Source organism: Typopeltis vanoorti, chromosome 4 (genome assembly GCF_054136105.1).
Source record: "Typopeltis vanoorti isolate ZY-2024b chromosome 4, IOZ_Tvanoo_1.0, whole genome shotgun sequence".
NCBI classification, from domain to species: domain Eukaryota; kingdom Metazoa; phylum Arthropoda; class Arachnida; order Uropygi; family Thelyphonidae; genus Typopeltis; species Typopeltis vanoorti.
In genome coordinates, this window is record NC_143552.1 from 14428796 (window position 1) to 14456016 (window position 27221).

The 27221-nt window shown below is 32.1% G+C and overlaps 1 protein-coding gene across 2 annotated transcripts in view; it reads right to left on the bottom strand.

Moving 5' to 3' along the window:
- Positions 1-16613: 16613 nt before the first annotated feature.
- Positions 16614-27221, bottom strand: part of CycJ (Cyclin J) — a 115015-nt gene continuing 104407 nt past the window's right edge. For both annotated transcript variants that reach the window (XM_090391007.1, XM_090391008.1), the window contains exon 5: positions 16614-17903. In XM_090391007.1, coding sequence (XP_090247133.1) covers positions 17789-17903 — 115 coding nt within the window. In that variant the 3' untranslated portion in view covers positions 16614-17788. The remainder of the gene's footprint in view (positions 17904-27221) is intronic.

Below are 27221 nucleotides of genomic sequence, written 5' to 3' on the forward strand. Positions count from 1 at the left end.
GTGTACCGCTACTCTTCATGGAAACTCAGTAAACTGAGTTCTTTTCACACAGTATTAGTGCTCACCATGGCATTAATGGCGCTCTGGAACTCATCGCAGATGGCTTGTCCTGCCTGTAGCCGGATTTTGCATGCCACCCATTTTAACACTCTCCTTTTCAACAACCTTCCTGGGTGTTTTCCTGCACTAGTGATACAGAATGTTCCATTTTTTGATCACATCAGAAACCATTGATTTTGAATGCTCCAGTTGAGTGGCAAAGGCACGAATGAACATGCCACCAATGTGCACATATGAACATGCACGTGATGACCCATCTCTCGACTTTCACGTCATGTTACCATACCACCCGTATTCCACTGCTATGATGATATCTGCTTCCTAGTATCTATATACCAGTTTTATATTATTAACAAACCTGGAATGTTCCATAACTTCAAATGACAGGTGTGCAGTAGATGTGAATAGTATGGTAGGCACTTCTGACCAGATCAAGATAAGGAATCGTGACATGATTGGTTGTTCATCTGATGACGTCATTGTGTGTGTGATGTCATGAATTTGGAATGTTTGGAAATTCCCTGGGGGGTCACATGTGGGTTGTTTTGGTTCTCGTATGGAATTATGGGTGATAGTAGAGATAAAGATTCATGTCGTGATTGCTGGGGCACTTCTGACCAGATCAAGATCAAGATAAGATAAGGAATCGTGTCATGGGTATGTGTGTTGTTATCAGATGTAGATAAGTGACGTCATCTGTTAGTTGTAAATAAGTGATGTAATTTGTTAGTTGTAAATGAGTGACATTCTTTTGAATGGAAAAGTAAGATAATATTAGTGGATAAGGATTCATGTCGTGATTGGTGGGACACTTTTGACCATATCAAGATAAGATAACATAAGGATTTGTGTCATGATTGGTGGGGCACTATGAACCAAATAGGGTAGGGTGAAAGGGGGAAGCGACCTTAGTGTCCTGGATGTGTTGTTGTGAGATGTAGAAAAGTAAATGATTTGCATATGGCGTGATGGGTAGTGATAAAATAAAGTTTGGAATGTTTGAAATTTCGCTGGGGAGCCCCTACTGTCAGGGACATCGCGTGGTGTGTTTGGTTCGCATATAGCATGGTGTGTTCGGTTCGCATAAAAGTGTTGTGGGTAAGGTTTAGAGATAAGGAATCATGACGTTATGTGTTTGGAAATTTCTGGGGAGCATATGCCTCTATGATATCCCGTGTTGTTCTGGTTTGCCTATGGAATTCTGGGTGATGTTTTTGAGCTAAGTTACCTTGGAAATTCCCAGGGTGACAAACATCCGGCATTGTTGTCAAGTTTTATGTTTGGTTGTCTATAGAAGGCAGTACTAATTTTCCAATACAGTTTGAGGTATTTCTTTCCTGTAACAAACTATGGGAATTTGTAGAGCATAGTAGAGTCCAGTGGCGGCAAGGTTTGTGCTTTTCTGAATAATTTAATTATATGCTGGTATCCCTTAAACACACTTTTTTTTCATATCTCCTACATATTTTATTCTATATTCATATTCTAATTCTAATTCATATTTTATTCATAATTCATCTGAATATTTTGATTTGTCTAAAATTAAGATCTTAAAGTTCAATAAATAAATGAACAAATCGTGTTTGAATTCACTGTGATTTCAAAAGTGATCTTACTTAAATATGCATAACACATCAACGACACTGTTTGTTCTTTTAAATTTACACATTTATTTCACAGATATTACTTACATTTCTTTCCAGAACGGGACATCTTGGAAGTATCAAGGTTTTCTGAATATTCCAAATTGCTGATTTTAAACATACATTCACAGCAAAAAACACACAAACACAAGATCTGAAATGCAGTTGACTCTTTATTCATTAAAGGTTACTGGGACATTTCGATTTTCCTTCACTCATGTTTTTTTTTTCACACACTTCTGGGGTTTCTTTGCATACCGAGAACTTTCATTTGAAGTCTAGAAATTCTAATGATAATTTAAATTTACTTACAGTATTTCCAGAATAACTCTGATTAATAGGGGTAGATATTCCAAAATTAGTGAATTAAAGCATATATCCACACCACAGCACAACACATACACAAGCTTGAAAGAATGAAATTTCTGTAAATAACCTGAAAAGCTATTTGACTTTTGTTCCCTTAGATTTTCTGTCCATTTGGTAGTCCACTAATTCCTTCACATTGGGGTCATACTATGTTTTTATTCCCACAGTGGTGAGCGTAAGCTCAAACTGACTTTTTCTGACTGATAATTGCCAGCCATCGGTAATTTTGCATCTCTGATTGTGGATTTTTTTTATATGATTCATTTTTTTTTCAAATGATTGCTTGTTTTTCTATTTTACTTTTAAAATTCAGTTAACTACATATTATTACCAGAATAAATGAGAAAAATAAATATGTAAATGTGTGGGAATTTATTTTCCCCCATTTTAGATATTTCATGTGTTATCTTAACCTGACTCATTGACTGTCACAATTTGTTGTCCATACATGTGACATCCTTTGATTTCCCCTACATATTCTAACAGAATAACTGAACAAAATTAATAAATGAATAAATTGTATGTGAATTTCTTTTCTCAACACCCTAGATATGTCTCATATCCGGTTGTAATTTGTTGTAGTTAGGTGAGAAATCGTGTGTTTAGGTTGAAACTCTTCGTTCCCATGGGTAATTGTTATTGTAGTAATAAATATTAAATATATTTTTTAATCCAATACATACAATTCTAATCAGAATAACTGAGCAATAAATAAATAAATAAATAAATAATTGATTGTCCTTCTTTGCTTATTAATTTTATGTTCGATTCCTTGTGCTCTTAATCTATTTCTGTAACTGAAATTTATTTTTTTTATTTATTTTTCTTTAGCATTTGCAAGTTTAGTAACAGACATTGAGACAAACAAGGTTTTGAACTCTCTGTTAGCATTTTCTTTTAGAAAAATATTTTTTTTTGCCAGCACAACAAATAAGTAGTTATATCTTATTATTTCAAATGAATATTAGCTCAGTAGTATTCTGCACTTTGTAAATAGTTTCATTTCCATGTTACCAATTTCCAACCATTTAAAACTTTACACTATATAATATGTTTACATGAGCGTACAATATCTACTCCCTTTTGATGTTTTGCACGGTGTGTTCTTATGATGACACCATCATTCTATTAGAGATTATCAGTTCGGGGGTTTGAGCATATGAACAAAATGTTTACAGATAACTCAAACAAGGTCAATAGGTAGCATATTAGACAATTTTCTAATCACCAAATGCTACCATCCACACTTTAATTCCAAACGATGATCCAATATACTAGTCAGTTGGAGACATCTACAGATATTGTCATTATTTAACTCATTTGTACTTTATTCATTTCCAAAGACACAAATACATTATTATCTATCACAGCTATCTTTTTTTTCTACAGCAAACTTTTTTAAGGGTTTGGGAAAAAGTGATGGATTTAACTATCTACTGTCTCTCTGTAAAATAACCAAATTCTAACAGTCATGCTTTAAGTATGATTGTTTTTTTCTAGTCTGATGGAGGTATTTAGAGAGATATTAACAAATTGTCACTTTTCAGGTGAAATCCTTCTCCACTAAAATTCTAGCTATTAATTTAATACCTGATTCCTTTTGCTTGCAAGAGCTAACACAGTTTCTTGAAATATTTGAGGACTTGCATGAACAAATAAGACTTTTAATTTACTGAGCGGATTGCAAAAAAAAAAGAAAGAAAAGTCACTGGTTAAAAAATTCACAAGAAAAAAAATAATTTAAGACCACATATATATGTGTGTGTGTGTAGTCTTACTTAAAATTGCATAACCCATCAACGATACCCTTTTGTTCATTTTATATTACATATTTTATTTGAGTGAAATATTATTTACAATTCTATTTAATGAATCTAACATATAGAGAATAAATAAAGTTAAAAATACGATCTTATTTTTTTGATCCTTCTGCTTATTGCTAAATTTGTGCTGTTGTTCAAAGGTTCTTCCAATGATTATGGAATTGCCATACTATGGTTTTCGATAATGTGACTCTCATCTGAAAGTTTCTTCACTTCTGATCAGTGGGAATTTTTTACTGTAGTAAAATTAAGGGTCACATTTTTTTTAAACCACTACATATATTTTTGAGCTTTATTAAAAGCAAAAAAAGTGCCCTGTGTTTCCAAAAGCATTTAAAAGTACACATTATATTTTCATATATTGGGCATCCAATTTCATTGAAATCAAGAACAGGTCTCCCTATTAACTGCATTGATGTTTTAAATTTTTCTCTTCCTTTGGCGAGCAGTATTTGATATTTGCATGTTGATTCTATTATCCAATTTCTTAGTTTGTCCAGAGATAGTGAACTAATTCCCACTTCAGCTGATGGTAATATTTCATAAACCAAGAATTCTGTTTTTTAACTCTTTCAGGTAATTCATTCCAACCACAAGGTGATTTTGTCAATGCATACCCTAAAATAATTCCAATAGAAATAGATATTTCTTTAGGAAATAAAATTGAAGTCTTATTCAAAAGAAATCGACAATCAATTATACCAATGATAACTGGAAATTCATATTTTTCACCCACTGTAGATTTTTCACATATTGTATTCCTTCATTCTTCTTACATTACTTCATATGGCACCACAAATAAATAGTTATTATTTCACTGATTATTACCTCTGATCTTATATTTTATGTTAACTTTCTGTTACAAAATTCAAAACAATTAGAACTTTTCACAAAGAAACTTTCAAAAAATTTTGTGGCTCACCCAATATTTTTACATTACCAGACACAAAACACCACAACACAATACAGCACCTGCAGTAGTTAAACGATTACCTTAAGTCCAAAGTCACTCGAATGTATGGTTTTTTCTTATAGTACTGTTTACCCATACCATGCCCTAAAATGATGATTCCTTCAAAAATGAACCTTTTGCACAGATGACTCAATATGTTTTCGCCTGCTGTTGGATATACTGTTGGTGTGCTTTTATCTTACTTTGTGTGGGGAAAGGTAAAATTTGTATTTGTGTTATCTGGAGAGTACAAACATTTTTCTACACAATGGGTTAAATTATCTGCTGTCTCTCTGTAAAACCATAAAATTCTAACAGTTTGAATTTTCAATTATGTGAACAATATGTTTCAGTTAACTCAAACAAAGCAATACATAGCATCAGACAATTTCTAAAATAATCAATTACATGGATATCAGTTTTCACCACTTTTTCCCTATTCCTGGCATTAATTTCACAGTAGTGATTTTTTAACAATAGTTAAACAGAATTGCATATGGATTTAAATATCAAATTCTAATCAGAATAACTGAGGAAAAAATTCATTGTGGAAAAACACAACGAAAGTACACATCTTTGTTCTTTTAAGTTTACAAATGCATATTTTGTTTTGCTGAACTGGTCTGATATCCTCAGCTGCTTGCAAAGAAGAGTTGACTACAAAATGGACTTTGGTGAGTGTTATATTCTGAAATGCCAAGATAGGGAACTAATACTCAATAATACAGGAGATGATATGTGAAACATTTTCTCTATTAGTTGAGAAGAAGCTGAGATATTTTCACCAAAAGTATACCACATTGATAATCATTTACTATTCTTCGAAACTGAATTACCACCTATTCATATCATGGAGAAAATTATCACTACTCATTTAAATTCATCAATGGTAAAATTAGACTTTCAAGATTTTACCCAAATCAATAAAGATTCTTTATTTTGGACATTTACAAACATTTTATGGAAACTGTTTGTGTATATTTGGTGACAAAAGAATACACAGAAAGTTTAGGGACACATCGTGTTATTTCCAGACTGACACAATATCAAATGTATGGAGCTGTGCTTGCCATGGTAACTGATCTATAAACTCTTTTGCATGACCAGCCATTTTGATGTAATGTAACCAAGAAACAGTGAGTAACAAAACTTTTCTTTATTGAACTCTTTGGAAAATGTTAAGAGTGAAAACTAAATATTGTGAAATATTTTTAGGTAAATACATGTTTCTAATTTTTCTCTGTGAATATACCTCTAAATAGCATTTCAGCAAAATAAAATATGCATTTGTAAACTTAAATGAACAAAGATGTGTACTTTTGTTGTGTTTTTTCACAGTAAATTTTTTATTCATTATTCTGCTTAGATTTTGATATATTTAAGTCCATAACTTTATACCTTAATGCAATTCTGTTTAATTATTGTAAAAAATCAATACTTTAAAATTAACCTCCCAAACGGCCAGGACATCTATAGACATCCTAGTGTGATAAACTCTCATGCTGAAGAGAACGGGTAATCAGATTATCTCACATTTGTAGCTGCCTCTCAGTGCCATATAATAAGAAACGCACTTCCTTGTTCTATGCTGGGTAACTAGTTCTTAGTTATATAGGATAGACTAAAAACAGAGAAATTTTTGATATTTTTGTTCTCTTTTTATTGTACACTACAATTTTACTGTCTGGACAAAACAAAGATCTTGCATAATTTCTTCACTTAAATATTGCCTTTCCTTGGAGAACCAATTTCATTTTTAATTTTTTTTTGTGCTAATTTTTTTCTAATCGCTTACTAGAAAAAACATTTTTCTTTGTTCTCAAAGAAATTAATTCAAGATAATTATTTGAATATTCTTTTAAAAAAAGAAAAGAAAACCGGCTGCCAACATTCCAGATTATATTATTTTTATATTTGTACAAAACCATCGAAATGGAATAATACTTCACAGATTTCTTTTAGGACATGCTTGAGCAACTTTGCTTTATAGAGAATAACATGAAATTCTTTAATCATATCACTAAAATTTTTTTCTATTATATAGTAATCTACTGTTCTTTGTACTTTCACTTTCTTGGTTTCCTTGTATAATTGGTCAATAGAAAATGAAATTAACAGTTATGATTTAAATTTATATGTAGATATTTTCTGCATAATTCAGATATTTTATTCTCCAATTTTTAAAGTAAGCAATACCTTTGCTCATTTTTATCATTCAAAATATATATATCAGATGCATCAAATGTGAAATTTCATTTCGTTTTACAATAGAATTGAACATTATTTCGCCTCTGATAGTTTAACCCCCTGTCCCATCACTATCACACACCCGAAAACTGTTATGAAACATAGGTACAATTTTTATTTAATTCGTTATTTTTCTCTAGTAGTTATTCCACATAACTTTAATTTTTTGATACTGAAACTATGTGGTGATTACTATAAGTTAGCAAATTATAAATCAGAAAATACACATTTATAAAGCAGGAAATTATGTGATATTCGGTAATAGACGAAATTAATATTTAAAATCGCTGTCCTCCTTCAAATGCAATATCAGAATAAAGAAAGTGGAAAACCAAACAAGAAATTTCTGCCTGTAAAATATTCAGATATTGCTTCAGGCTTTTTAGCATGTAGCATGTTCTATTGTTGTTTTTCAGTGGGGGTTAGTAATCTCCATTAGCTTAGCGCTGGGCAGAAAGGAATAATTAGTAAGTATACCCAAGTCACAATTCATTTACAAGATGGCAAGCAGCAACAGCAGTAGCAGTGACATTCAGTGTAAGAAAAGAAAACTTCATGAGATGCAGAAAATTTGGAGCCTTTGCCTTTCGAGCAGCTCTTGTTCTACTGATGGGGAGAGAAATCTTTCTAGCTCTGAAGACAGCAATTCTGCCTGTACTTTAGATATGTCTTTGTGCAGAAAATGGGTGATCACCAATGAATGTACACCAACTTGTCCATGGTTTTCCTTCATATGTAAGCCAGGAATTACTGAAGACTGACTCCAGCAACATTTTAAGCTCTTTCCATCTAATTTTAGATGATGATATTCATGCCTTCATAGTGGAACAGACTAACCTTTATACTTGCCAATAACATCAGCAAGTTGAGTACATCCCACATTCTCACAGTAAACTTTGGAGCCCAAAAGATATCAACATGTTCCTTAATTTATAGCACTCTTGATTTGTGCAAGGTATCATGAAAAAGCTCGCTCTCAAAATGTATTGGTCTACAGACTGGATTCTGAACACGACAATGTTTCATGATGTAATGACTGAAAAACAATTCAGTCTCATTATTAATTATTTTCATTTTCAGAATTATGAGGATTATAATCATGCAACACATTCTAAGTCCTCAACAAAATTTATGATTTTCTGATAAAAATCCGTCAGAAATGTAGATCCATCTACATTCCTGAGAGAGACTTGAGTATTGATGAAAGCTTTATGCCATTCAAAGGTAGACTGAAATGTAAGCAGTATATTCCCAAAAAGAAAGCGAAGTATGGAGTAAAATTTTTTATGCTTTGCAAATCAGAAAGTGGATATCTTTGGTATCCACTTTCCGACTACATATTAATACAGTAACACATTCACAACGATTACAAATGAAGAAACTTTCAGATGAGAGTCACATTGTCGAAAACCACATGATGGCAATTCTGCAACCATGGGAAGAAACTTTTTTTTTATATGGTCTTATTTAAATATTTTTTTCTTGCGAAATTTCTTGCCACAAACTAACCAGACTTTTCTTTTTTTTTATGAAAATCAACTCAGTAGATTTTCATAAAAAAGTCTTATTTCTTCATGCAAGCCTGCAATTATTTCAAGAAACTATGTCAATTCTTGCAAGGAAAAGGAATCTGGTATTAAATTAATAGCTAGAATTTTTGTGGAGAGGATTTCACCTGAAAAGTGACAATTTGCTACTATATCTCTAGATACCTCCACCAGACTAGAAAAAAACAGTAGTACTTAAAGTATGACCATTAGAATTTGGTTATTTTACAAAGAGACAGCAGATAGTTAAACCCCTCACGTTTCCCAAACTCATAAAAAAAGTTTGGTGTAGAAAATAAAAATGACAATGTGATAGCTAATAATGTAATAATGTCTTTGGAAATGAATAAAGTATAAATGAATTAAATAGTGACAATATCTGTAGATGTCTCCAACAGACTAGTATATTGGATCATCGTTTTGAATTTAAGTGTGACTGTTAGCATTTGGTGATTAGAAAATTGTCTAATGCTACCTACTGACCTTGTTTGAGTTATCTGTAAACATTTCGTTCACATGCTCAAATCCCGGATTGACAATCTCTAATAGAATGATGGTGTCATCATAAGAACGCACCACGCAAAACATCAAAGTGGAATATACATTTACGCTCATGTAAACATATCATAGAGTGTAAAGTTTTAAATGGTTGAAAATTCGTAACATGAAAATGAAACTATTTACAAAGTACAGACTACTACTAGGCTAATATTCATTTGAAATAATAAGAAATAACTATTTATTTGTTGTGCTGGCAAAAAAGTTTCTAAAAAGTTTCAAAATAAATTTCAGTTACAGAAACAGATCAAGAGCACAAAAAATTTAAGGTAAAATTAATGGTCAGAGGACAATCAGTTATTTATTTTTTCCTCAGTCATTCTGATTAGAATTATATGTATTGGTTTAAAAAAATAAAATGTAAGCATTAATTACTACAGTAACAATTACCCACGGGAACGAAGAGTTCCAACCTAAACACGATTTCTCACCTAGGTACAACAAATTGCGACCGGATATGAGACATATCTAGTGTTGGGAAAAGAAATTCACATACAATTTGTTTATTAATTTTATTCAGTCATTCTGTTAAAATATGTAGGGAAATCAGAGGATGTCACATGTATGGACAAGTTGCGACAGGAAATGAGTCAGGTTAAGATAACACACGAAATATCTACAATTGGAGAAAATAAATCCACACACATTTATTTTACTCATTTATTCTGGTTATAATATGTAGTTAACTGAATTTTAAAAGTAAAATAAAAAAACAACCAATCCTTTGGGGAAAAAAAGAACCATATGAAAAATAATCGCATTGAGAGATGTGAAATTACCGATGGCTGGCAGATATCAGTCAGGAATAAAAAGGTTGAGCTTACGTTCACCACCGTAGGGAATAAACACATAGTATGACCCCAATGTGAAGGAATTAGCAGACTATCAAATGGACAGAAAATCTAAGGGAACAAAAGTTAAATAGCTTTTCAGTTTATTTACAGAAATTTCGTTCTTTCAAACTTGGGTGTTGTGCTGTGGATATATGCTTTAATTCAACTAATTTTGAAATATCTATCCCCATTAATCAGAGTCAATGTGGAATGACTGTAAGTAAATTTAAATTACCATTAGAATTTCTAGACTACATACAAAGGTTCTTGGTATGCAAAGAAACTCCAGAAGTGTGTGAAAAAAAGCCATGAGTGAAGGAAAAACGAAATGCCCCAGTAACCTATACTGAAAAAAGAGTCAACTGCATTTCAGATCTTGTGTTTGTGTGTTTTGTGCTGTGAATGTATGTTTAAAATCAGCAATTTGGAATATTCAGAAAACCTCGATAGTTCCAAGATGTCCCATTCTGGAAAGAAATGTAAGTAATATCTGTGAAATAAATGTGCAAACTTAAAAGAACAAACAGTGTCGTTGATGTGTTATGCATATTTAAGTAAGGTCACTTTTGAAATCACAGTGAATTCAAACACGATTTGTTCATTTATTTATTGAACTTTAAGATCTTAATTTTAGACAAGTCAAAATATTCAGATGAATTATGAATAAAATATGAATTATGAATAAAATATGAATTAGAATTAGAATATGAATATAGAATAAAATATGTAGGAGATATGAAAAAAAAGTGTGTTTAAGGGATAACAGCATATAATTAAATTATTCAGAAAAGCCTAAACCTTGCCGCCACTGGACTCTACTATGCTCTAAGAATTCCCATAGTCTGTTACAGGAAAGAAATACCCCAAACTGTATTGGAAAATTAGTACTGCCATCTATAGACAACCAAACACAATACTTGATGACAATGACGGATGTTTGTCACCCTGAGAAATTCCGAGATATCTTAGCTCAAAAACATAGCCCACAATTCCATAGGCAAACCAAAACAATACGGGATATCACAGACATATGATCCCCAGAAATTTCCAAACACATAACATCACGATTCCATATCTCTAAACAAACCCACAGTGCTATATGCGGACCAAACACACCACGTGATGTCCCTGACTGAATGGGGCCCCAGCGAAATTCCAAACATTCCAACCTTTATCTTATCACTACCCATCACCCATAACGCCATATGCAAATCATTTACTTATCTGCATCTCACAACAACACACATCTAGGACACTGACATCGCTTCTCCCCTCTCGCCCTATTCCTATTTGGTTCAGTGTCCCTCCTATCACAACACGAATCCTTATCCACTAATATATCTTCCTTTTCCATTCAAAACAATAATGTCACTTATTTACAACTAACAATTACGTCACTTATCTACTTCTGATAACACACACCCACCCACAATGATTCCTTGTCTTATCTTGATCTGGTCAGAAGTGCCCCACCAATCACGACACGAATCCTTATCTCTATCATCACCCATAATTCCATAGGCTAACGAAAACACAAAAACCGACGTCACCGACACATATGCAACTACGAAAATTCCAAACTGGTGACGTCACACACACAATGACGTCATCAGATGAACAACCAATCACGTCATGATTCCTTATCTTATCTTAATCTGGTCAGAAGTGCCTACCATGCTTTTTTATATATATATATACATGCTATCTGCTGCTTTCATTTTACTGCAGAGTAGAGAGATGTCTCTTTTTGCATATATATGCTTCAGTTCTTTGCTAAATTATTTTGTGCATTACTTCGCTTTGAGAACATATTTTTTGGCAGGTTCTAATGGTATCTCTAGCAAAGAATTACATTTTCTGCTGGATATTTTTTATATTTTAAAATATGTGATCTGTTGAAGTTCCTCTTGCAGCTGTTGCCCCCACAACCCAATTAGGAAGAGCAGGCCTTGAAGATGTATGTATGTATGTGATCTGTTTCAGCTATTAAGTTGTTTGGAGAGTAGTGTTCATGCTCTTTTATGCTTCATCTTAAAGAATTTGTTGCTGCCAGGGATTTATTGCAAATACTAATAAACCTCTTCTTCTCTGAGGTTTCATGATCTAGAGTGAAAACCATACTGTCCTACCAACACATCTTGAAATGGAAGCCGAAATGGCTAGCAAGGTCTAGCCATCTGTCGGTCTATCCAAAATAGCCAAAATTACATTTACATAAGACACATTCAATTAAGATTGTTGCAGAAATTCACAGGTAACTGAAAAGGAATAACCTCAAGTTGCCCTATAGGAACCAGATATACTGAGAGAAGGCAAGCTAAATGTCATAGAATGTCTCCCAAATCTTATGCAAATTAATGTAGACAAACTTATTCAGATTAAAGAGAGGTGGGGCAGGGAATTTCATTGCTGATTTATAACAATGAAATCCTCTATGCAGCACAATATCTGACTAACTAGAACATGATCTATCAGTCCTGACTTGCCATACAAATGATCCCAAATCTAGTTTTTATCTTTAAGACAGATGTTAACAGATCGATCTATCCAAAGCAAGTTAAGTTTCAGGCACAAGGAACCTTATACAGCCCAGGATGTGCGATAGGATTAGACTAATAGAATTTTTGTGTGTGGGGGGGGGAGACACTTACACTGGTCAGATATCTAAAAATAGTAAATGGCAAATAAAATAATTGATCCAACTGCAAAAAACAAAGTTGTTTGGTAGGTTAGCTTCCATATCAAACCCTATCAAATGCATAGAGCAATGACTAGCTTTTCCAAAATTTTCTACAGCTTTTGTCCAAATGTGGGCAAAGGATCACTAAATCCAAAACACCAGAATCTAGCTGCACTAATCATGGACGCCAAGAGGGGGGTAACATCTGAGACTTGTCACGGGCCCGGCATTGAAAAGAGCCCGTCGAGCCCCGACGTGTCACATAACTGTGTTTATAATGCATGGTTTAATTCTCGTAATAATACAACAATGATAAAGGATAATGACATATCGAGAATGATACTGTGTTTTGTTTTAGACCAAGGGTGGGGAACCATTTTAGTACCAAGGGCAAAAATTGCTAATTTAAAAACTTCCGCTGGCGACTGGCAAATTTTAACTCATATATATATATATATATATAGTGTATGTAGTGCACAATATATATCTCAATAAGCAGATGTGCAACATCCTCATCTGATATGGTATCTTTTAATTACAATTTTGTAAATACATAATTATAACAATCAAGCAAAGGCTATACTTAATTTATTTAAAAAATTATATTTATTTTAATGGAGAACTTCATTAAAGCAATAATAGTATATAAATATTTCATCGAAGTTAATGAAGCTTACCTTTAATCTTAAACTTTTAGTGAGAAGGCTGAAACTGCTTTTTTTTGTGAAAGCTTAGAAACATTAGCCGCCCTTGATGAGACGGCTACTTGTAGTTCATTGGCGAGGTTTTCGTTCATATTTTATGTAATATAGTTATTTTTGATTTTGTATATTTCATTTTTTAAATTTAAATCAATTTAATTATAAATTTAAATTATAAAATTTTATTTACATGTACATACGAGTACATCAGCAAAGGAGCAAATTGAAATAGACTTGCAGGTGAAATTTTGCCTGCAGGCGAAGGGTTCCCCACCCGTTTTAGACAGATGGCTATGCTCTTTAGCTCACCCTGAGTTGTTGCAGTCCGCTGCGCTAGCTAGTCATTGCAATCACAGTAATGTTCCCTGCCAGAATGCTTCGTTCTTGTTAGTATTTTGATAGACGAAGGTTTTGTGATTGTTTGTAAAGTGTGCAACTGTATAGTATAGGCCGTGCACTAAAAAATGAAAATATTCTTATTAATTTGATTTTTTAATTATTAAAATTATATTTTTAATAATAAAAATTTGACCAACAGAAACGTATCATCATAAATCTGGAAATCAAAAATGAAAGGAGAAAAGGGATCGTGAGAAGGCAAAAGATTTAAAAAACAAGCATTTACTACTGAAATATTTCAAGACGGAAGAACACCAAGATATTGAAACACCAAGATTTTTTTTAATTAATGTTTAATGACTTTTTTTATTAAACAAAAGCGATGCACTTTTGTAAGTAGGGCCCGGACCACAGACTTGTCATGGGCCTGAATATTTCTCTCGGTGGCCCCAGCACTAATTGCTAATTAACCCATCAGCTCCAGGTATTAAAATTTGCTGTTCACTGTCTCCATTATTCTCAAGAGATTCAAAATGAAGCAAATGGCACAATAGTTTGGTTATCTCCTTTTGAAATGGGTTGAACATATGCATTCTCTACATAGTGTAAATGCCAGATGAGTACAAATGAAGGCGCTACAGGTGGATGAAGATTCTGCAGAACTGGGAGGAGAAGAGAAACAGAAATCATGACAAAAAGACCCTATTCATTTAAATCCAAACCATTCAGGATTTTCCCAAGAGAGGAAAAAAGGAAAAAAAAAAAAAAAAAGAGAATATATGTAGCATATTGTTTTTGATATGTGGCATACACATTTTTTTTTTTTTTTTTTGCCTTGATCAGATTTACATTAATATGACTGCTGGATTTTATTTCACGTTCAATATTACATTTATTCATTTCTTAAATTTTCAAAACTTCAGACTTTGCCTGATATGCACCATTTTTAATGGTGCGTATCAGGCAAGAATGGTGCACAAGTGATGCAAGTGCATTGCTATATAGGGGGTTTATAATGTATTTCTGTCTAAATATGGCTTCTGTGTTGGCAGCTGATGTTGAATTTATTATGGTTTAATTTTTTATTTATTCATATGGGATTTCCCCCTTTCTCCTGATACGCACCATTTTTAATGATGCGTATCAGGCAAGAATGGTGCACAAGTGATGCAAGTGCATTGCTATATAGGGGTTTATAATGTATTTCTGTCTAAATATGGCTTCTGTGTTGGCAGCTGATGTTGAATTTATTATGGTTTAATTTTTTATTTATTCATATGGGATTTCCCCCTTTCTCCCCGATCTGTATGGGGAAGGGGCAGGTTGAGCCATCATAATGAGGGATTAGGTATATATATTTAATTTAATGACTATAAATCTATGTGTGTTCACGGGACCAGTTTGCCTGTTCTGTGGAATGAAAAACTAGTTTTTCATCCCCCAGAACATGCAAACCCTCCCTCAGAGGGTTTTTCACTCTCTTTTCTTTCTCTACCTCCATATGAGACCAACTAATTCACCTTTAGTCAAAAGAGACCAGATAAAGGTTCCTTTCCTCACATACAGGAATTGAATGCAGGTCTTTCCAACCAAAGGGCTTCATTTATACGGACCGAGCTATGGAGGCTATGGTTTAATTCACATGATGCTAATAAGAAAATAATATGTTTACTTAGTAGCTAATCTCTTTGTTTTCTACCCAGCATCTTTAGAGTAGTTTGTCACAGTATGCAAAACAGCAACAGTAAGTAGTGGGAAGTTTTTACTGGTGCCTTTTATTATTGAATACAGAGAAGTTATGAAACATTAAATCAATCTTAAAATGAATTTCCTAGATTTTTGGTAAATTGATAGCCATATTTATTGAGGTTTGGGGAATGTTTTAAAGCTGATGCTGATTCCAAAATCAGTTTTTAACTTGTAGCTGCTTCTGTGTAGCACCTTTTTCTTCCGTCTCTAATTCTGTGTGAACGTGTGTTCAAGACATAGTCTTCTAGTCCTGATTTGCCATGATAGTAGCAAATTTCTTATATTCTCCAAGGTGGACATCAGCAGATCTTCCTGTCAGTCTATAGTAAATAAGTCACAAATATTCTGTCACATATATTCCTAGATGTGAAAACGAGACAGCTTGTTCTTAGGTGAATGGATGAAAGTTACCAGTTCGATGTATAGTTTAAATATGGTGTGGAGCTGGTATTTATTAAATACTCTAGATATCTTTTTAGATGCACCTTTGACATATGGAATTTGGCAATTTTGTTGTAGTCCTGTACATTAGGAAGGGAAGGGGATTTGAGTGGTAAAGAATTGATATTTTCTCTATTTTTTGAGGATTATAGCCACTGCCTGAAAAAGTGGCAAAGATGAGTGAGTTCAGTGGTATGAGCAGTATCACTGGAACAATCTAGACCTGGGTTTGTGTGCATTATATATATAATACATTAGTACCACAGGTGGTTATGGAATTTTTTTTATTTTCATATAGCCAGTAATCCAGCTCAAGATACCAAACATGTAACATTTTTCAAGCCATTTTAGGCCTCCAAGAAGCAGGATAGCAGTCTCACACCAGGTAAAGAAATTTTCATCTACCACCTAATGACAATCACAAACGTTCATAGCTATGGAAGGATTCAAGTCAGCAGATATGTTAACCATTCAACAAACCAACTGAAAATAATGCCTCAGCATTATTTCAGTTGTATAAATATTCAGCATTATCCTCTCCCATCTTTTTGTTTGTATAGACTGATTATAAAATAAGTTAATGATTCATTATTAATGTTAAAGAAGTAATCTGAAACTACTTATAACTTGGCACAGAAGAAATAACTTTTATTTGGCTAACAATACTCACATAAAAATATGTTTATTTATATGACAATTTTGTCCATTAGCAAATTTATAGTCAGTGGACTATAAATAAGAGGAAACTAATTTGTTTTTTGGCAATATAATTTCAAACTAAACTTTCAGCATAACACTGGTTACATTTAAAATAAATCAGAAATAAAAAAATAAAATAAAACAGGCAAATTTACCAATACTGGAATAACAATCATACATAATTAAATAGCATCAAGGATTTTTTTTTCTTCAAATTCATTACAATAATATTTAAATTAAGACTAGATAAGTGATCTTTTTTCATGCAGACAGATCTGAGAATTTTTAAATTGTATTTAAATTATGCAAATTTTCATAAACGTTAATGCAACATAACTGTTCAAGAAAAATTCAGCATATGTTCAATGATTGGATATATTGTACTTAACAAAGCCAAGTATTATATACAAAAATAAATCATCTCAGTAAAAATATAACTCTAAACTTTTCAAATATGTAGTTCCAGTATAACATAACAAGGTAACGTAACCAAACTGATGTAGTTCTTTCTCAAATGTTTTTTTCTTCTTTTTTTTTTTTACTTTCATTATACACCGTATATAAATTATGACAGTTATTTGATTTTTGAACAGGAACAAATATAGCAAATAAACAAGCAGTTAGTCATTTGGATATAGAATTTAAAAAAAAAAATACAGTTACAACACTCATGTTTTCACCAAACAATTTCAAATTTTAATTTCCACCAACCAGCATCAAAACTATAAACAAATAAAATATTTAAAACTGATTAAGAAATAAGATTTGCAAAATAATCAACTAAGAAATATAACTATGCTTGTAGGAGGAAAATCCACTTTGGCACATAATATGTAAACAATCTCAACAGAAATTCAGAGCAGAAAACAACCTTCAAACCAAAATTGAAGTTGCATGTTTGAATGTCTTACTCTTATTATGGATATTATAGGATACCTTTCCTGTACTTGTCAAAAAATCAAGCTGCCTGAATCAGAATGACTAATTCTATATTAGGTAACTTCACCAATAAATATCACAGCCACCATTTGTGATTGTAAATCATAATGTATAATACCCGTAAATCTGAACAGTAAAATGATTTACATACAATATAAATATCAGGTGCACAATAATTTGTGAACAACCATATTTATCAATCTGCATGCTACACCTCAGGTGATGGAGACCTGGAGTTCATGCTATCAGAGTTAGTTTCAGAAATGTGCACTTTTTTTGATAAATCTTCATTTTCATCTTCTTTTGTATCATTGTCAAGGATCCTACAAAAAATTTTTAACATTTTAAAATTCTGTCATTCTTACATTTTTGCAAAATTAAGTTGTTAACTCAGCTATACTTTTAAGAATTCAAATTTCATTCCTAAGTTAAAACAATATTTTAGCTAATTTTATCACATAGCAGAGATTACATAACAGATTAACTGTTTTCACTCATTGACTAACTAACTGCATTTCAAAAACACTTCCAATGAAAAGTCATCTCATTTTACTAGAGGTAATCAGAAGAGTAATGATTTGCAATATGCAGGAAATATAGCTAATTATATACATGCAAAATGTATGTAATTAGCTATGTGTGTAAGCAGAGCCACATTTACCATTAGGCGCATGAGGTGCAAGATGGGGCCTCATTTTAAAACCTCACTCCTCACAAAGAACAATAAAAAACAGCGTAGTTATAGTTGCAAAATAAAATACTTATTTTTAAATTTGTGAGGCTTCCCGCTTCCATTTGAAATACATTGTTCTTTCCTTAGAATACAAAATTAACAGGAACTCCTGTATTCCATAAAATTCATGTATGTAGGCGTACCATTTCTTTCCTTGACGTATATACGCGTCCAGCAAACCTGAATAATATTCTGTCCACCTGCTGAAAGAATATGGATAAGAAGTGTAGTTTGACCGTCATGTCCATTAGAAAGTCGATAATCCTTCACGCTGAAAAGAACACTTCACTACATTACCTGGCGTACGTAGTAGCTATGTTCTGTGGCCTACAGCAAGAAACGCTTGCCATTTGCTAAGTAACCGGAATCTTAAGTTATCAGACTAAATACCTACGAGTTATATTCATTTAGCTGCTTGTTTTTATCGTATAATTATAGTTTTTAATGCCAGCGTAAAATAAGAAATCCTTTCATACTTTCTTCATTTCATATTGTATCACTCTGGAAGATCAATGTCACTATGAATTTTGTTGCTAATTATTTTAATCGCCAATACATTTAAAAATTCTCCAAGAACTCGATTGAAGATAATTATTTTTGTCAAACAATTATTTTATAAATTCATGAAAATCCGAATCTAAAAATGAATACAACCTCCATCTGTTCCAAATTAAGTTTTCTATTTTATTCATAATCTTAGTTCGAAGGTTAGTTATCATACGTAAATCTTGAATCATATCATGTAATACATAATTTTTATAACGTAATCCATAGGTTTTTGCATTTCAACTTTCTTTTCCCCCCTAATCACTCACTACAAATCAAAATAAACGGCAGTTATGAAACCAACTGTTATGTACATATTTTCGGCTAATTTAGATATTATGCAGCAGTTTTGAAGTAGCGATATTTTCCCTACAGTTTATCTTTTGAAACATGCGTAGGTGCATGCATCAAAATGAAATTTTATTTCCAAAATTTTCGTAACAAAATTAATTCGCCTTTAATGGCTAACTTCCCCCTCCCAAAATTATCACCACACACACACACAAATACTGCTAGATAACATGTGCGCACTTTCTTTTTGTTTGAAATTATTATTTTTCCTAAGTATACTGTTGCAGTTTTAAGCAAAAGACAAAGGCATGGAATCTCTGATAAAATACCACTGGATATAAATTAAAGACTCGCAATCGGAAACCCAGAGTAATGCAGTTTAACACCATTTGTTGTTCATAAAAAATATTAAAAAAATCGTTCCTAAAATTGAAATGTGTGACCCATATAATCTTATTTTGCAAGGAAAGGAAAGGAAGCAAAATGTCATATTTATTTCAATAAATGTTATTTAAAAAATATAAATGTTTGTCATAATATTTCCAATGCAAACTATTTTTGATCATTTATTTTTGCACATGTGAAATTTGTTATTTGGAAAGAGAGACAATAAGTAAATTGTGCAGCAAAAAAAAAGGGTCAATCCAAGAAATACAGTGCACATAATTAAAATAATCCATTCACTGCAGGGAGGGGAGGGTAATTGCATTTTAACAGATAGAATGCTGATGAAGTTTCATCAGCATTCTTCCTTTTTATAAGGTCAAAGGGATTTTGAGTATATTTGCGAACAGATATATTCAACATAACTTAGCCAGTTTTGTTGTAAAAAGTGCTGCATTTGAAGAAATATTAGCGGCATAATAATAAAATAGCAAAATTCATAATGCTTCAGAATAACTTGATAATTTTGATAATACCAAAACAAGATGAGACACATCTGTAGAAATCTATTATTATTATTAGAGTCCTTTTAATTATGAACTCTATAAAGATATACTTAATAAATTTGTATTTTTGTGGTTTTAAATAAACTAGTTTCATTTTGTCACAGATGGTTTCTGCTGAACTACCTGGATTTTTAGACTATTATTCTTATCAATATTGTAAAAACTCGACTGTAGCGTAAATATTTCAAAGCACATTACATCAATTTTTTTACTTAGGTCAAGTCCCATAAGAATGTTGGAAAAAATAGCCTTGTTTGTCTCTGTATATTTTGTATTAGATATTTTTGTAAATAGCCCTTTGGAAATTAACTGTTTATACTTCTTTAATGTTCATCGAAAATATCATGTCAAATATCATATTTTTAAATAATATTTATTGAAATAAATATGTCCTTTTGCTTTCGTTTCTAGCCAAATAGCATTATATGGATCACCACATTTCAGTTTTAGAAACGATTTTTTGTTATTCATAAAGACAAAATAAAAAAAAAATGTTAAAATGCTAAATTGCATTACTCGGTTTCCGATTGTTAGTCTTTTTGATATCAAAAATTTATATCCAATGATATTTTAGCAGTGATTCTTCGCCTTCGTCTTTTATTTATTTGTATTATGAATATTACGATAATATCCAGTGCATATCCTCGTAGATATGTTGAAAATATAATATGAAAAATATCATATACGGAATGATTCAAAATTTTTGCTCATTTTGAACTTTCTAATGCTCCGCCCTCCTTATCCTCTCCTGGAACTCATTTGCATAACTACTGTAAATTTCTACAGGTTTGTAAGCTTTTCTAGACAGTATTCAAAATCTACGGCAATCAGATTGTACCGTGAAGCTTCTAATTCTGTACTATTTATTTGCAATCTAAAACCAGCTGTTCTATTGTCTGCTGAAATTATGTGAAATTTTAGAAATAATATGCTATATTTTCACCATGCAAACTTGTTTATATGCATACCACACAAAAGAAAGTTCAGTATTATTTTTGTTTGTTTTTCTTTAAAAAAATCTAAATAATACTTCTGCTGCTGCTGGAAGTTATTTCTGAAATAATCTACGTCTTATAAATACTTGGTAATATCCTCTTAGCTGGAAGAAAAGCTGAAGGATTTACTCTCAGCTATTGAGAAAAAAAGGGGAGAACACTAAAGTTGCACTAAATTGCCTCAAGCTGTAGTGCAGAATATATCAAGAATGTCTTGTTTTCTCTTCGATTGTTGATTACAGATATCCCAACAGAAATACTGACATTTCGTTTACATGCTTATATATTATTTAGGCCAAAATAATTTCTTAATTTATAATAATCAATTTCAATTTTATTATCGAAAAATTAGAAATTATTTCATACAATTATCTTGAAAAAGAGGATTTGAATTATTTTCAAAGAAAAGGTGCATATGCGTTTCATAATCTTCTTTTGGGGGGGGGGAGGGGGGATATAGACCTAATTAATCTGCGGATATTTCAGAGAATTTATTTCATAAATCGTTCACAACTGTTACAAACGTAAATCACTTGGGGCACATACCCATTCATTTTAGTGTAAAATAGTAGCAAAGGTTCAGTTACTTTAGATATCTAATCTAGAAGAAAATGTTATATCTGCTGATATTAGAATCTTGGTGAATAATTTTTCTGACATGATTTCTCTATTCGTTATAATGTGCATTTCTTGTTGTAGGCAAGTGAGAGGCAGCTACAAAAGTGAGATAATCCGATTAACCGTTCTCTTCAGCATGAGGGGTTATCGTACCTTCTAATGGACATGACGGTCAAATTGCACTTCTTATCTCGGTTCTTTCAACAGGTGGGCTGAATCATATCCAGATTTAGCTGGACGTCTATAGACGTCCTGGCCGTTTGGAAGGCATTTTGAAACGCGTTCCAGTGACAACAGAGGTTTTTTGTGTGCTGCTGATATTTGTATTAATTATTTGGGTAAGAGCAGTTTCTATATCACATAAATAGAGCATTTGAATTTCAAGTTTATTATTATTTATAAATTAAATTGATTTTTCAGTTCATTTTTTAAGAATATATTAATATAAAGGTAAGAATTGTTATTCAATTAATTATTAATCTTATTTTACTGATACTCATTTATTTTAACAAAACCAAGATACCAGTGTTTCTATTTTTGTATTTTTTAAGCTTTTAACGTAATTATTTATTTTATTTATAGTTTATTTTGGATTTAATAAATATTTATTTCGCTTTTGATAGATTAATTCACATAAAGATGCCAAGAAAATTTGAATCCGGAGCTAGTAAAAGAAAACGACTTAGAGAAAATGAAAAACAGCTAAATAGTCAAAAGTGGACAATTTTGTCTTCCTTTCGTTCTGAAAATGAAGAATTTCGTAGAACTGAAGTTGTACTTCACAGTTCTCGGAATGAAAACGAAACATTGGTATTATTATCAGGAGGAGATGAAAGTGAAAATGAAGAACATCAAAATGATGTAGAAAACATAGGAGAGAAAGAAGTAAATGAAACAAATTGAGAGGATTCTAAAGAAAATTTTCAATCGGTGTCTGTACTTACCAGCAAGCCAGCTATCTCTTATCCTACTGATATAGCAGTGTGGCCACTTACTATTAATGAAGTTTATCGAGCATATTTTAATAAATATGCCCCAGAATGTTGGTAAAATTGAAAATTTAAAAAAAGAATACACAGAACGCAATAGAATATATGTCAGGAATTAACAACGCATATAAAGTATATTAATTAAAGGTAACTTCAATGAATAACTTCTATATTTCGGCAACATCACATTGCCATCTTCAGGAACATAAAGATATGGTATGTGCACTCAGGAACTAACACAAAGCAAATGAGGAAGAAAGCAAGAAACTAATATTGTTCCTAAAGTCCTAATGGTACCCTCTTGCAGGCTAATTTGGTAGTCTTGGCAGTTGGACTGAAGTTTTCATAATGAAAGTCTCCCAATTCATTATGAGAACTTCAGTCCAACTGCCAAGACTACCAAATCAGCCTGCAAGAGGTCACCATTAGGACTTTAGGAACAATATTAGTTTCTTGCTTTCTTCCTCATTTGCTTTGTGTTAGTTCCTGAGTGCACATACCATAGCTCTAAGTTCCTGAAGATGACAATGTGACGTTGCTGAAATATAGAAGTTATTCATTAAAGTTACCTTTAATTAATATACTTTATATGCGTTGTTAATTCCGTAAACTAATTACCAGTTATGTCTAACCAACGTATAAGTCTTGCTACTAGAATCAGAATATATGTCAGAAATGTAAATGAATCACATTTTTTCTGTAAAAAGGTGAATGGAACAAAGGAGAAACAAGAGTGGCTAATTTTTTCAGAAATCAGCAAAGCAATTTACTGTTTTGTTTGTAGATTGTTTTCTAAGTCAAATAATAGCTTAATGAAGGGTTTTAATGACTGGGGAAATATAACACGAACCTTATGTGAACATAAGCATTCTACTGAGCATATATGAGCGATGTACATATATCGCAAAAGAAAATCAAGTTTTGTAAATAGTCGAATTGAATTCTGAATCGATCAAACAAATACAATCTGAAGAAAATTATTGGAGAGAGGTTTTAAAAAGAATAATAGCTACCATTAAGTTACTGAGTAAACTGGGGCTAGCATTTAGAGGAAATACAAATGATATTTTTTCTGATTCTTGCGGAAATTATTTATCGTGTTTACATTATTTAAGTGAATTTGATGATTTTTTAAAACATCACATGAAAATGAACGCCAACTGTGGTTCTGGCAGATCAAATTATCTTTCTTACCATACTTGTGATGAATTCATAGCGTTAATAGCTAAAAAAACAAGAGAAATATTAATATCAGAAATTAAGAAAGCTGCTTATTTTGCAATAATACTCGATTCAACGCCAGACATTGCCCATAATGACCAACTAGCTATGATATTTAGATATGTTGCCATAAATTCTGACATTAGAGAAACATTTATCGGGTTCATCAGAATTACACAACACAATTCCTTATATTTAGAAGAGGTAGTATTAAAAAAATTAGAATTATCTTTGGATATAAAAATGTGCAGAGGGCAAAGCTATGATAACGCTGCCAATATGAAAGGTATCTATACAGGCTTACAAGCTAGGCTGAAAAAACGTAGTCCCTCTGCACATTATATACCATGCTCTAGTCATTCCTTAAATTTAATTGGCAACTATGCCGCGGAATCTTGCCCGGAAGCAGTGCAATATTTTTGTTTTATTCAAAATGTATATAATTACTTTTCATCTTCAACAAGAAGATGGGGTATACTCCTAATTAATAATTAACAGTTAAAAGACTAAGTGAAACGAGGTGGTCCGCAAGAGCTGATGCTATATTGGCTTTGAAACGTGGATATAAACAAATTAAAGACGCATTACTTGAACTATCCATTTCTCCTCATGAAAAACCTATTTCTAAATTAGAGAGCTCATCATTGGCTGAACATTTTGACAAACCAGAAACAGCAATATTAACAGTTATGTGGGACAAAATTTTACAATGAATAAATGCTACTAGTAAATCTCTACAAGATCCCGATATGGATTTGTTTTTAGCTAATAATTTGTTACACTCTCTAGTTGGTTTTATTTTAGATATAAGAAATAGTTTTGCTGCTGTAAATGAAGCGAATTTATTAACAGATGAGACAAAATTTAAAGATGAAAAGGAAAGAGTTAAAAAACGAAAAAAAATGAGTGACGAAGTTTCACAATCTAACAATGAGATTATATTATATGGGAAACAAAATTTCTTTGTGAACACTTTTAATGTCATTTGTGATAAACTAATTTTGAATATTAATGAAAGAACAAAAAGCTATTTCAATATATTAGATATGTTTGTCATTTTTTTGAAGGAAGATATAGATCAAGACAAGTACAAGACTAGTATTGATAAAATTTTACAAACTTATGGGACTGATATTGATCCAGAAAAATTTACTGAAGTTAAGCAATTTTTAATAATGATAAAGAAAGTTGTTCAATTAAAAATATGTACAAATTTATAAACGATGGGTTAAGGTCTACTTTTCCGAATGTAGAAACAATTTTAAAAATATTTTTGATGATGCCTATTTCAAATGTGCTGAACGCTCATTTTCAGTGTTGAAACGAATAAAAAATTATTTAAGAAGCAACTTGCACCAAAATAAAACAAGTGACCTGTCGTTAGTATGCATTGAATCAGATGTAATGGACTCGATCAATTATGATGAAATTATAGATATATTTGCTAAAACAAAAGCCAGAAAAAAAAACTTTTAGTTATTAATTTTTTTTATCTAAATTTGAACTGATTTATTTTTATACTTTTTTTTAAAAATGCAAATAATATGTATACCAATTGTATTGTGTTATTAAAATGAGTTATTATGGAAATGTTGACTTTTATTTTCAATAAACTAAAAAAAAATGCTAATTTTTGAGAGCCTCATAATGATGTTGCACCTCGGGTCTCCAAAAGTATAAATGTGGCCCTGTGTGTAAGGAAATAAATACAAATGTAGAAAGAAAAACAGGTGTAAGGAAAGAAATACATGTGGAATTTCTCAAAACAGGAGTGCAGCTCCAAACCTGACCATCAATATGGCTTCTTGTTCATCAAATTCTTTGTAAATCTGTTCTTATATATTCTAACCACAAGATTATCTAAGAACAAGATTATTCTGTAAAAGCAGAACATATTCTAAACATACTAGGGAGACATTCAGTTTTTTTTTTTTTTAACTCTCTCATTCTTCTAACAGCAAAATTAATAATGGCACATCATTTGTAAACTCTCTATTTTTTTTTTCCATCTGATTGGTTGTTCATTTGCATGTAATCAAGATATAATTTTTTTAAATGAACACTTTAAATTACTCAAATGAGGAATTGAAGAAACAGATAGGATTTTCCTAATGCTTCACATAAAAAATGCAGAGAAAGTGTAATTATGAATTTGGGAGTGTAGCAAGATAAGTGTGAAACATCCAAACTTACCTTAAATGCTGAGAACCTACCTGAGCTTCTGACCAACGGTTCATCTTCGTATTATCTCTTAAAGCACTCCATACTATATCTATGGAATTCACAATGTATACTGGAATATAAATTAAAATAAACTTTAATATATACTTCCTATATTTCGGCAATGTCACACTGCCATCTTCATGGGAACATAAGATGCAGGCAGTAGAACAGCAAATGAGGTCAAAGAGAGAAAACTACTGTTTTTCCTAAAGTCCTGATGGTGCCCCCTAGCGGGCTATGTTAGGTATTCTTGGCCGTTCGGCTGAAGTTCTCATGATGTACGTCACCCAAATTTGGGGCATTCTCATTCATTCAAATTTGTTGAGGTTTGGTATATTTCTTAGGGCTGAGTTTGATTCTATGAATAGTCTTTCAAATTTAAACTTGCAGTGGTGTATTACTGTAGCTTTCTTCCATCATATTCTGTGGAGTGTATCCAGAGCATGGCCTGCAAGCCCAGAGTGGCTGTACTGGTGAAACTGAATGTAGTCTTTGTGTTCCAAAATTCTGATATTCGTTGTCCTGCCTGGCCTAAGTAGGACAGCTTACAGCTGCAAGGGACCTAGTATACTAGGTAGGTCTAGGGGAAGTGGTTGATCTTTAGTGGAGGGAATAAGGGAATCCAATTTTCTATATGGTCTGTAACAAGTGGTCAGGTCATTTTTTTTTACGATTTTGGTAATTTTTTCCGAGGTGCCGCAGATGTAGGGAATGGTGATATATTTAGAGTAATCTTTATTGTGAGGGGAGGTGGGGGGTTGTGATTTACTGGTTTTAATATTTTTGGGGGGTTGTAGTCATTGGCTGAGAAAGTGTTAAGGATGTCATTTAGTTCAGTGGTTAGGGCATTGTCATTTGAACAGATTAGTTTAGTCCTGTTATATAGTGTCTTAATCACTCCATATTGTTGTGAGGGGGGGGGGGGGGATGGGATTGTTGGTGAATGTACCTGCCTGTATGGGTGGGTTTTCTATAAACTGAGTAAACCAGGGTTCCATCAGGCTGGTGGGTGACTAGTCTGTCTAGGAAAGGGAAACTGTTGTTTTCCTCTTTTTCCCGGGTGAACTTGATTCTG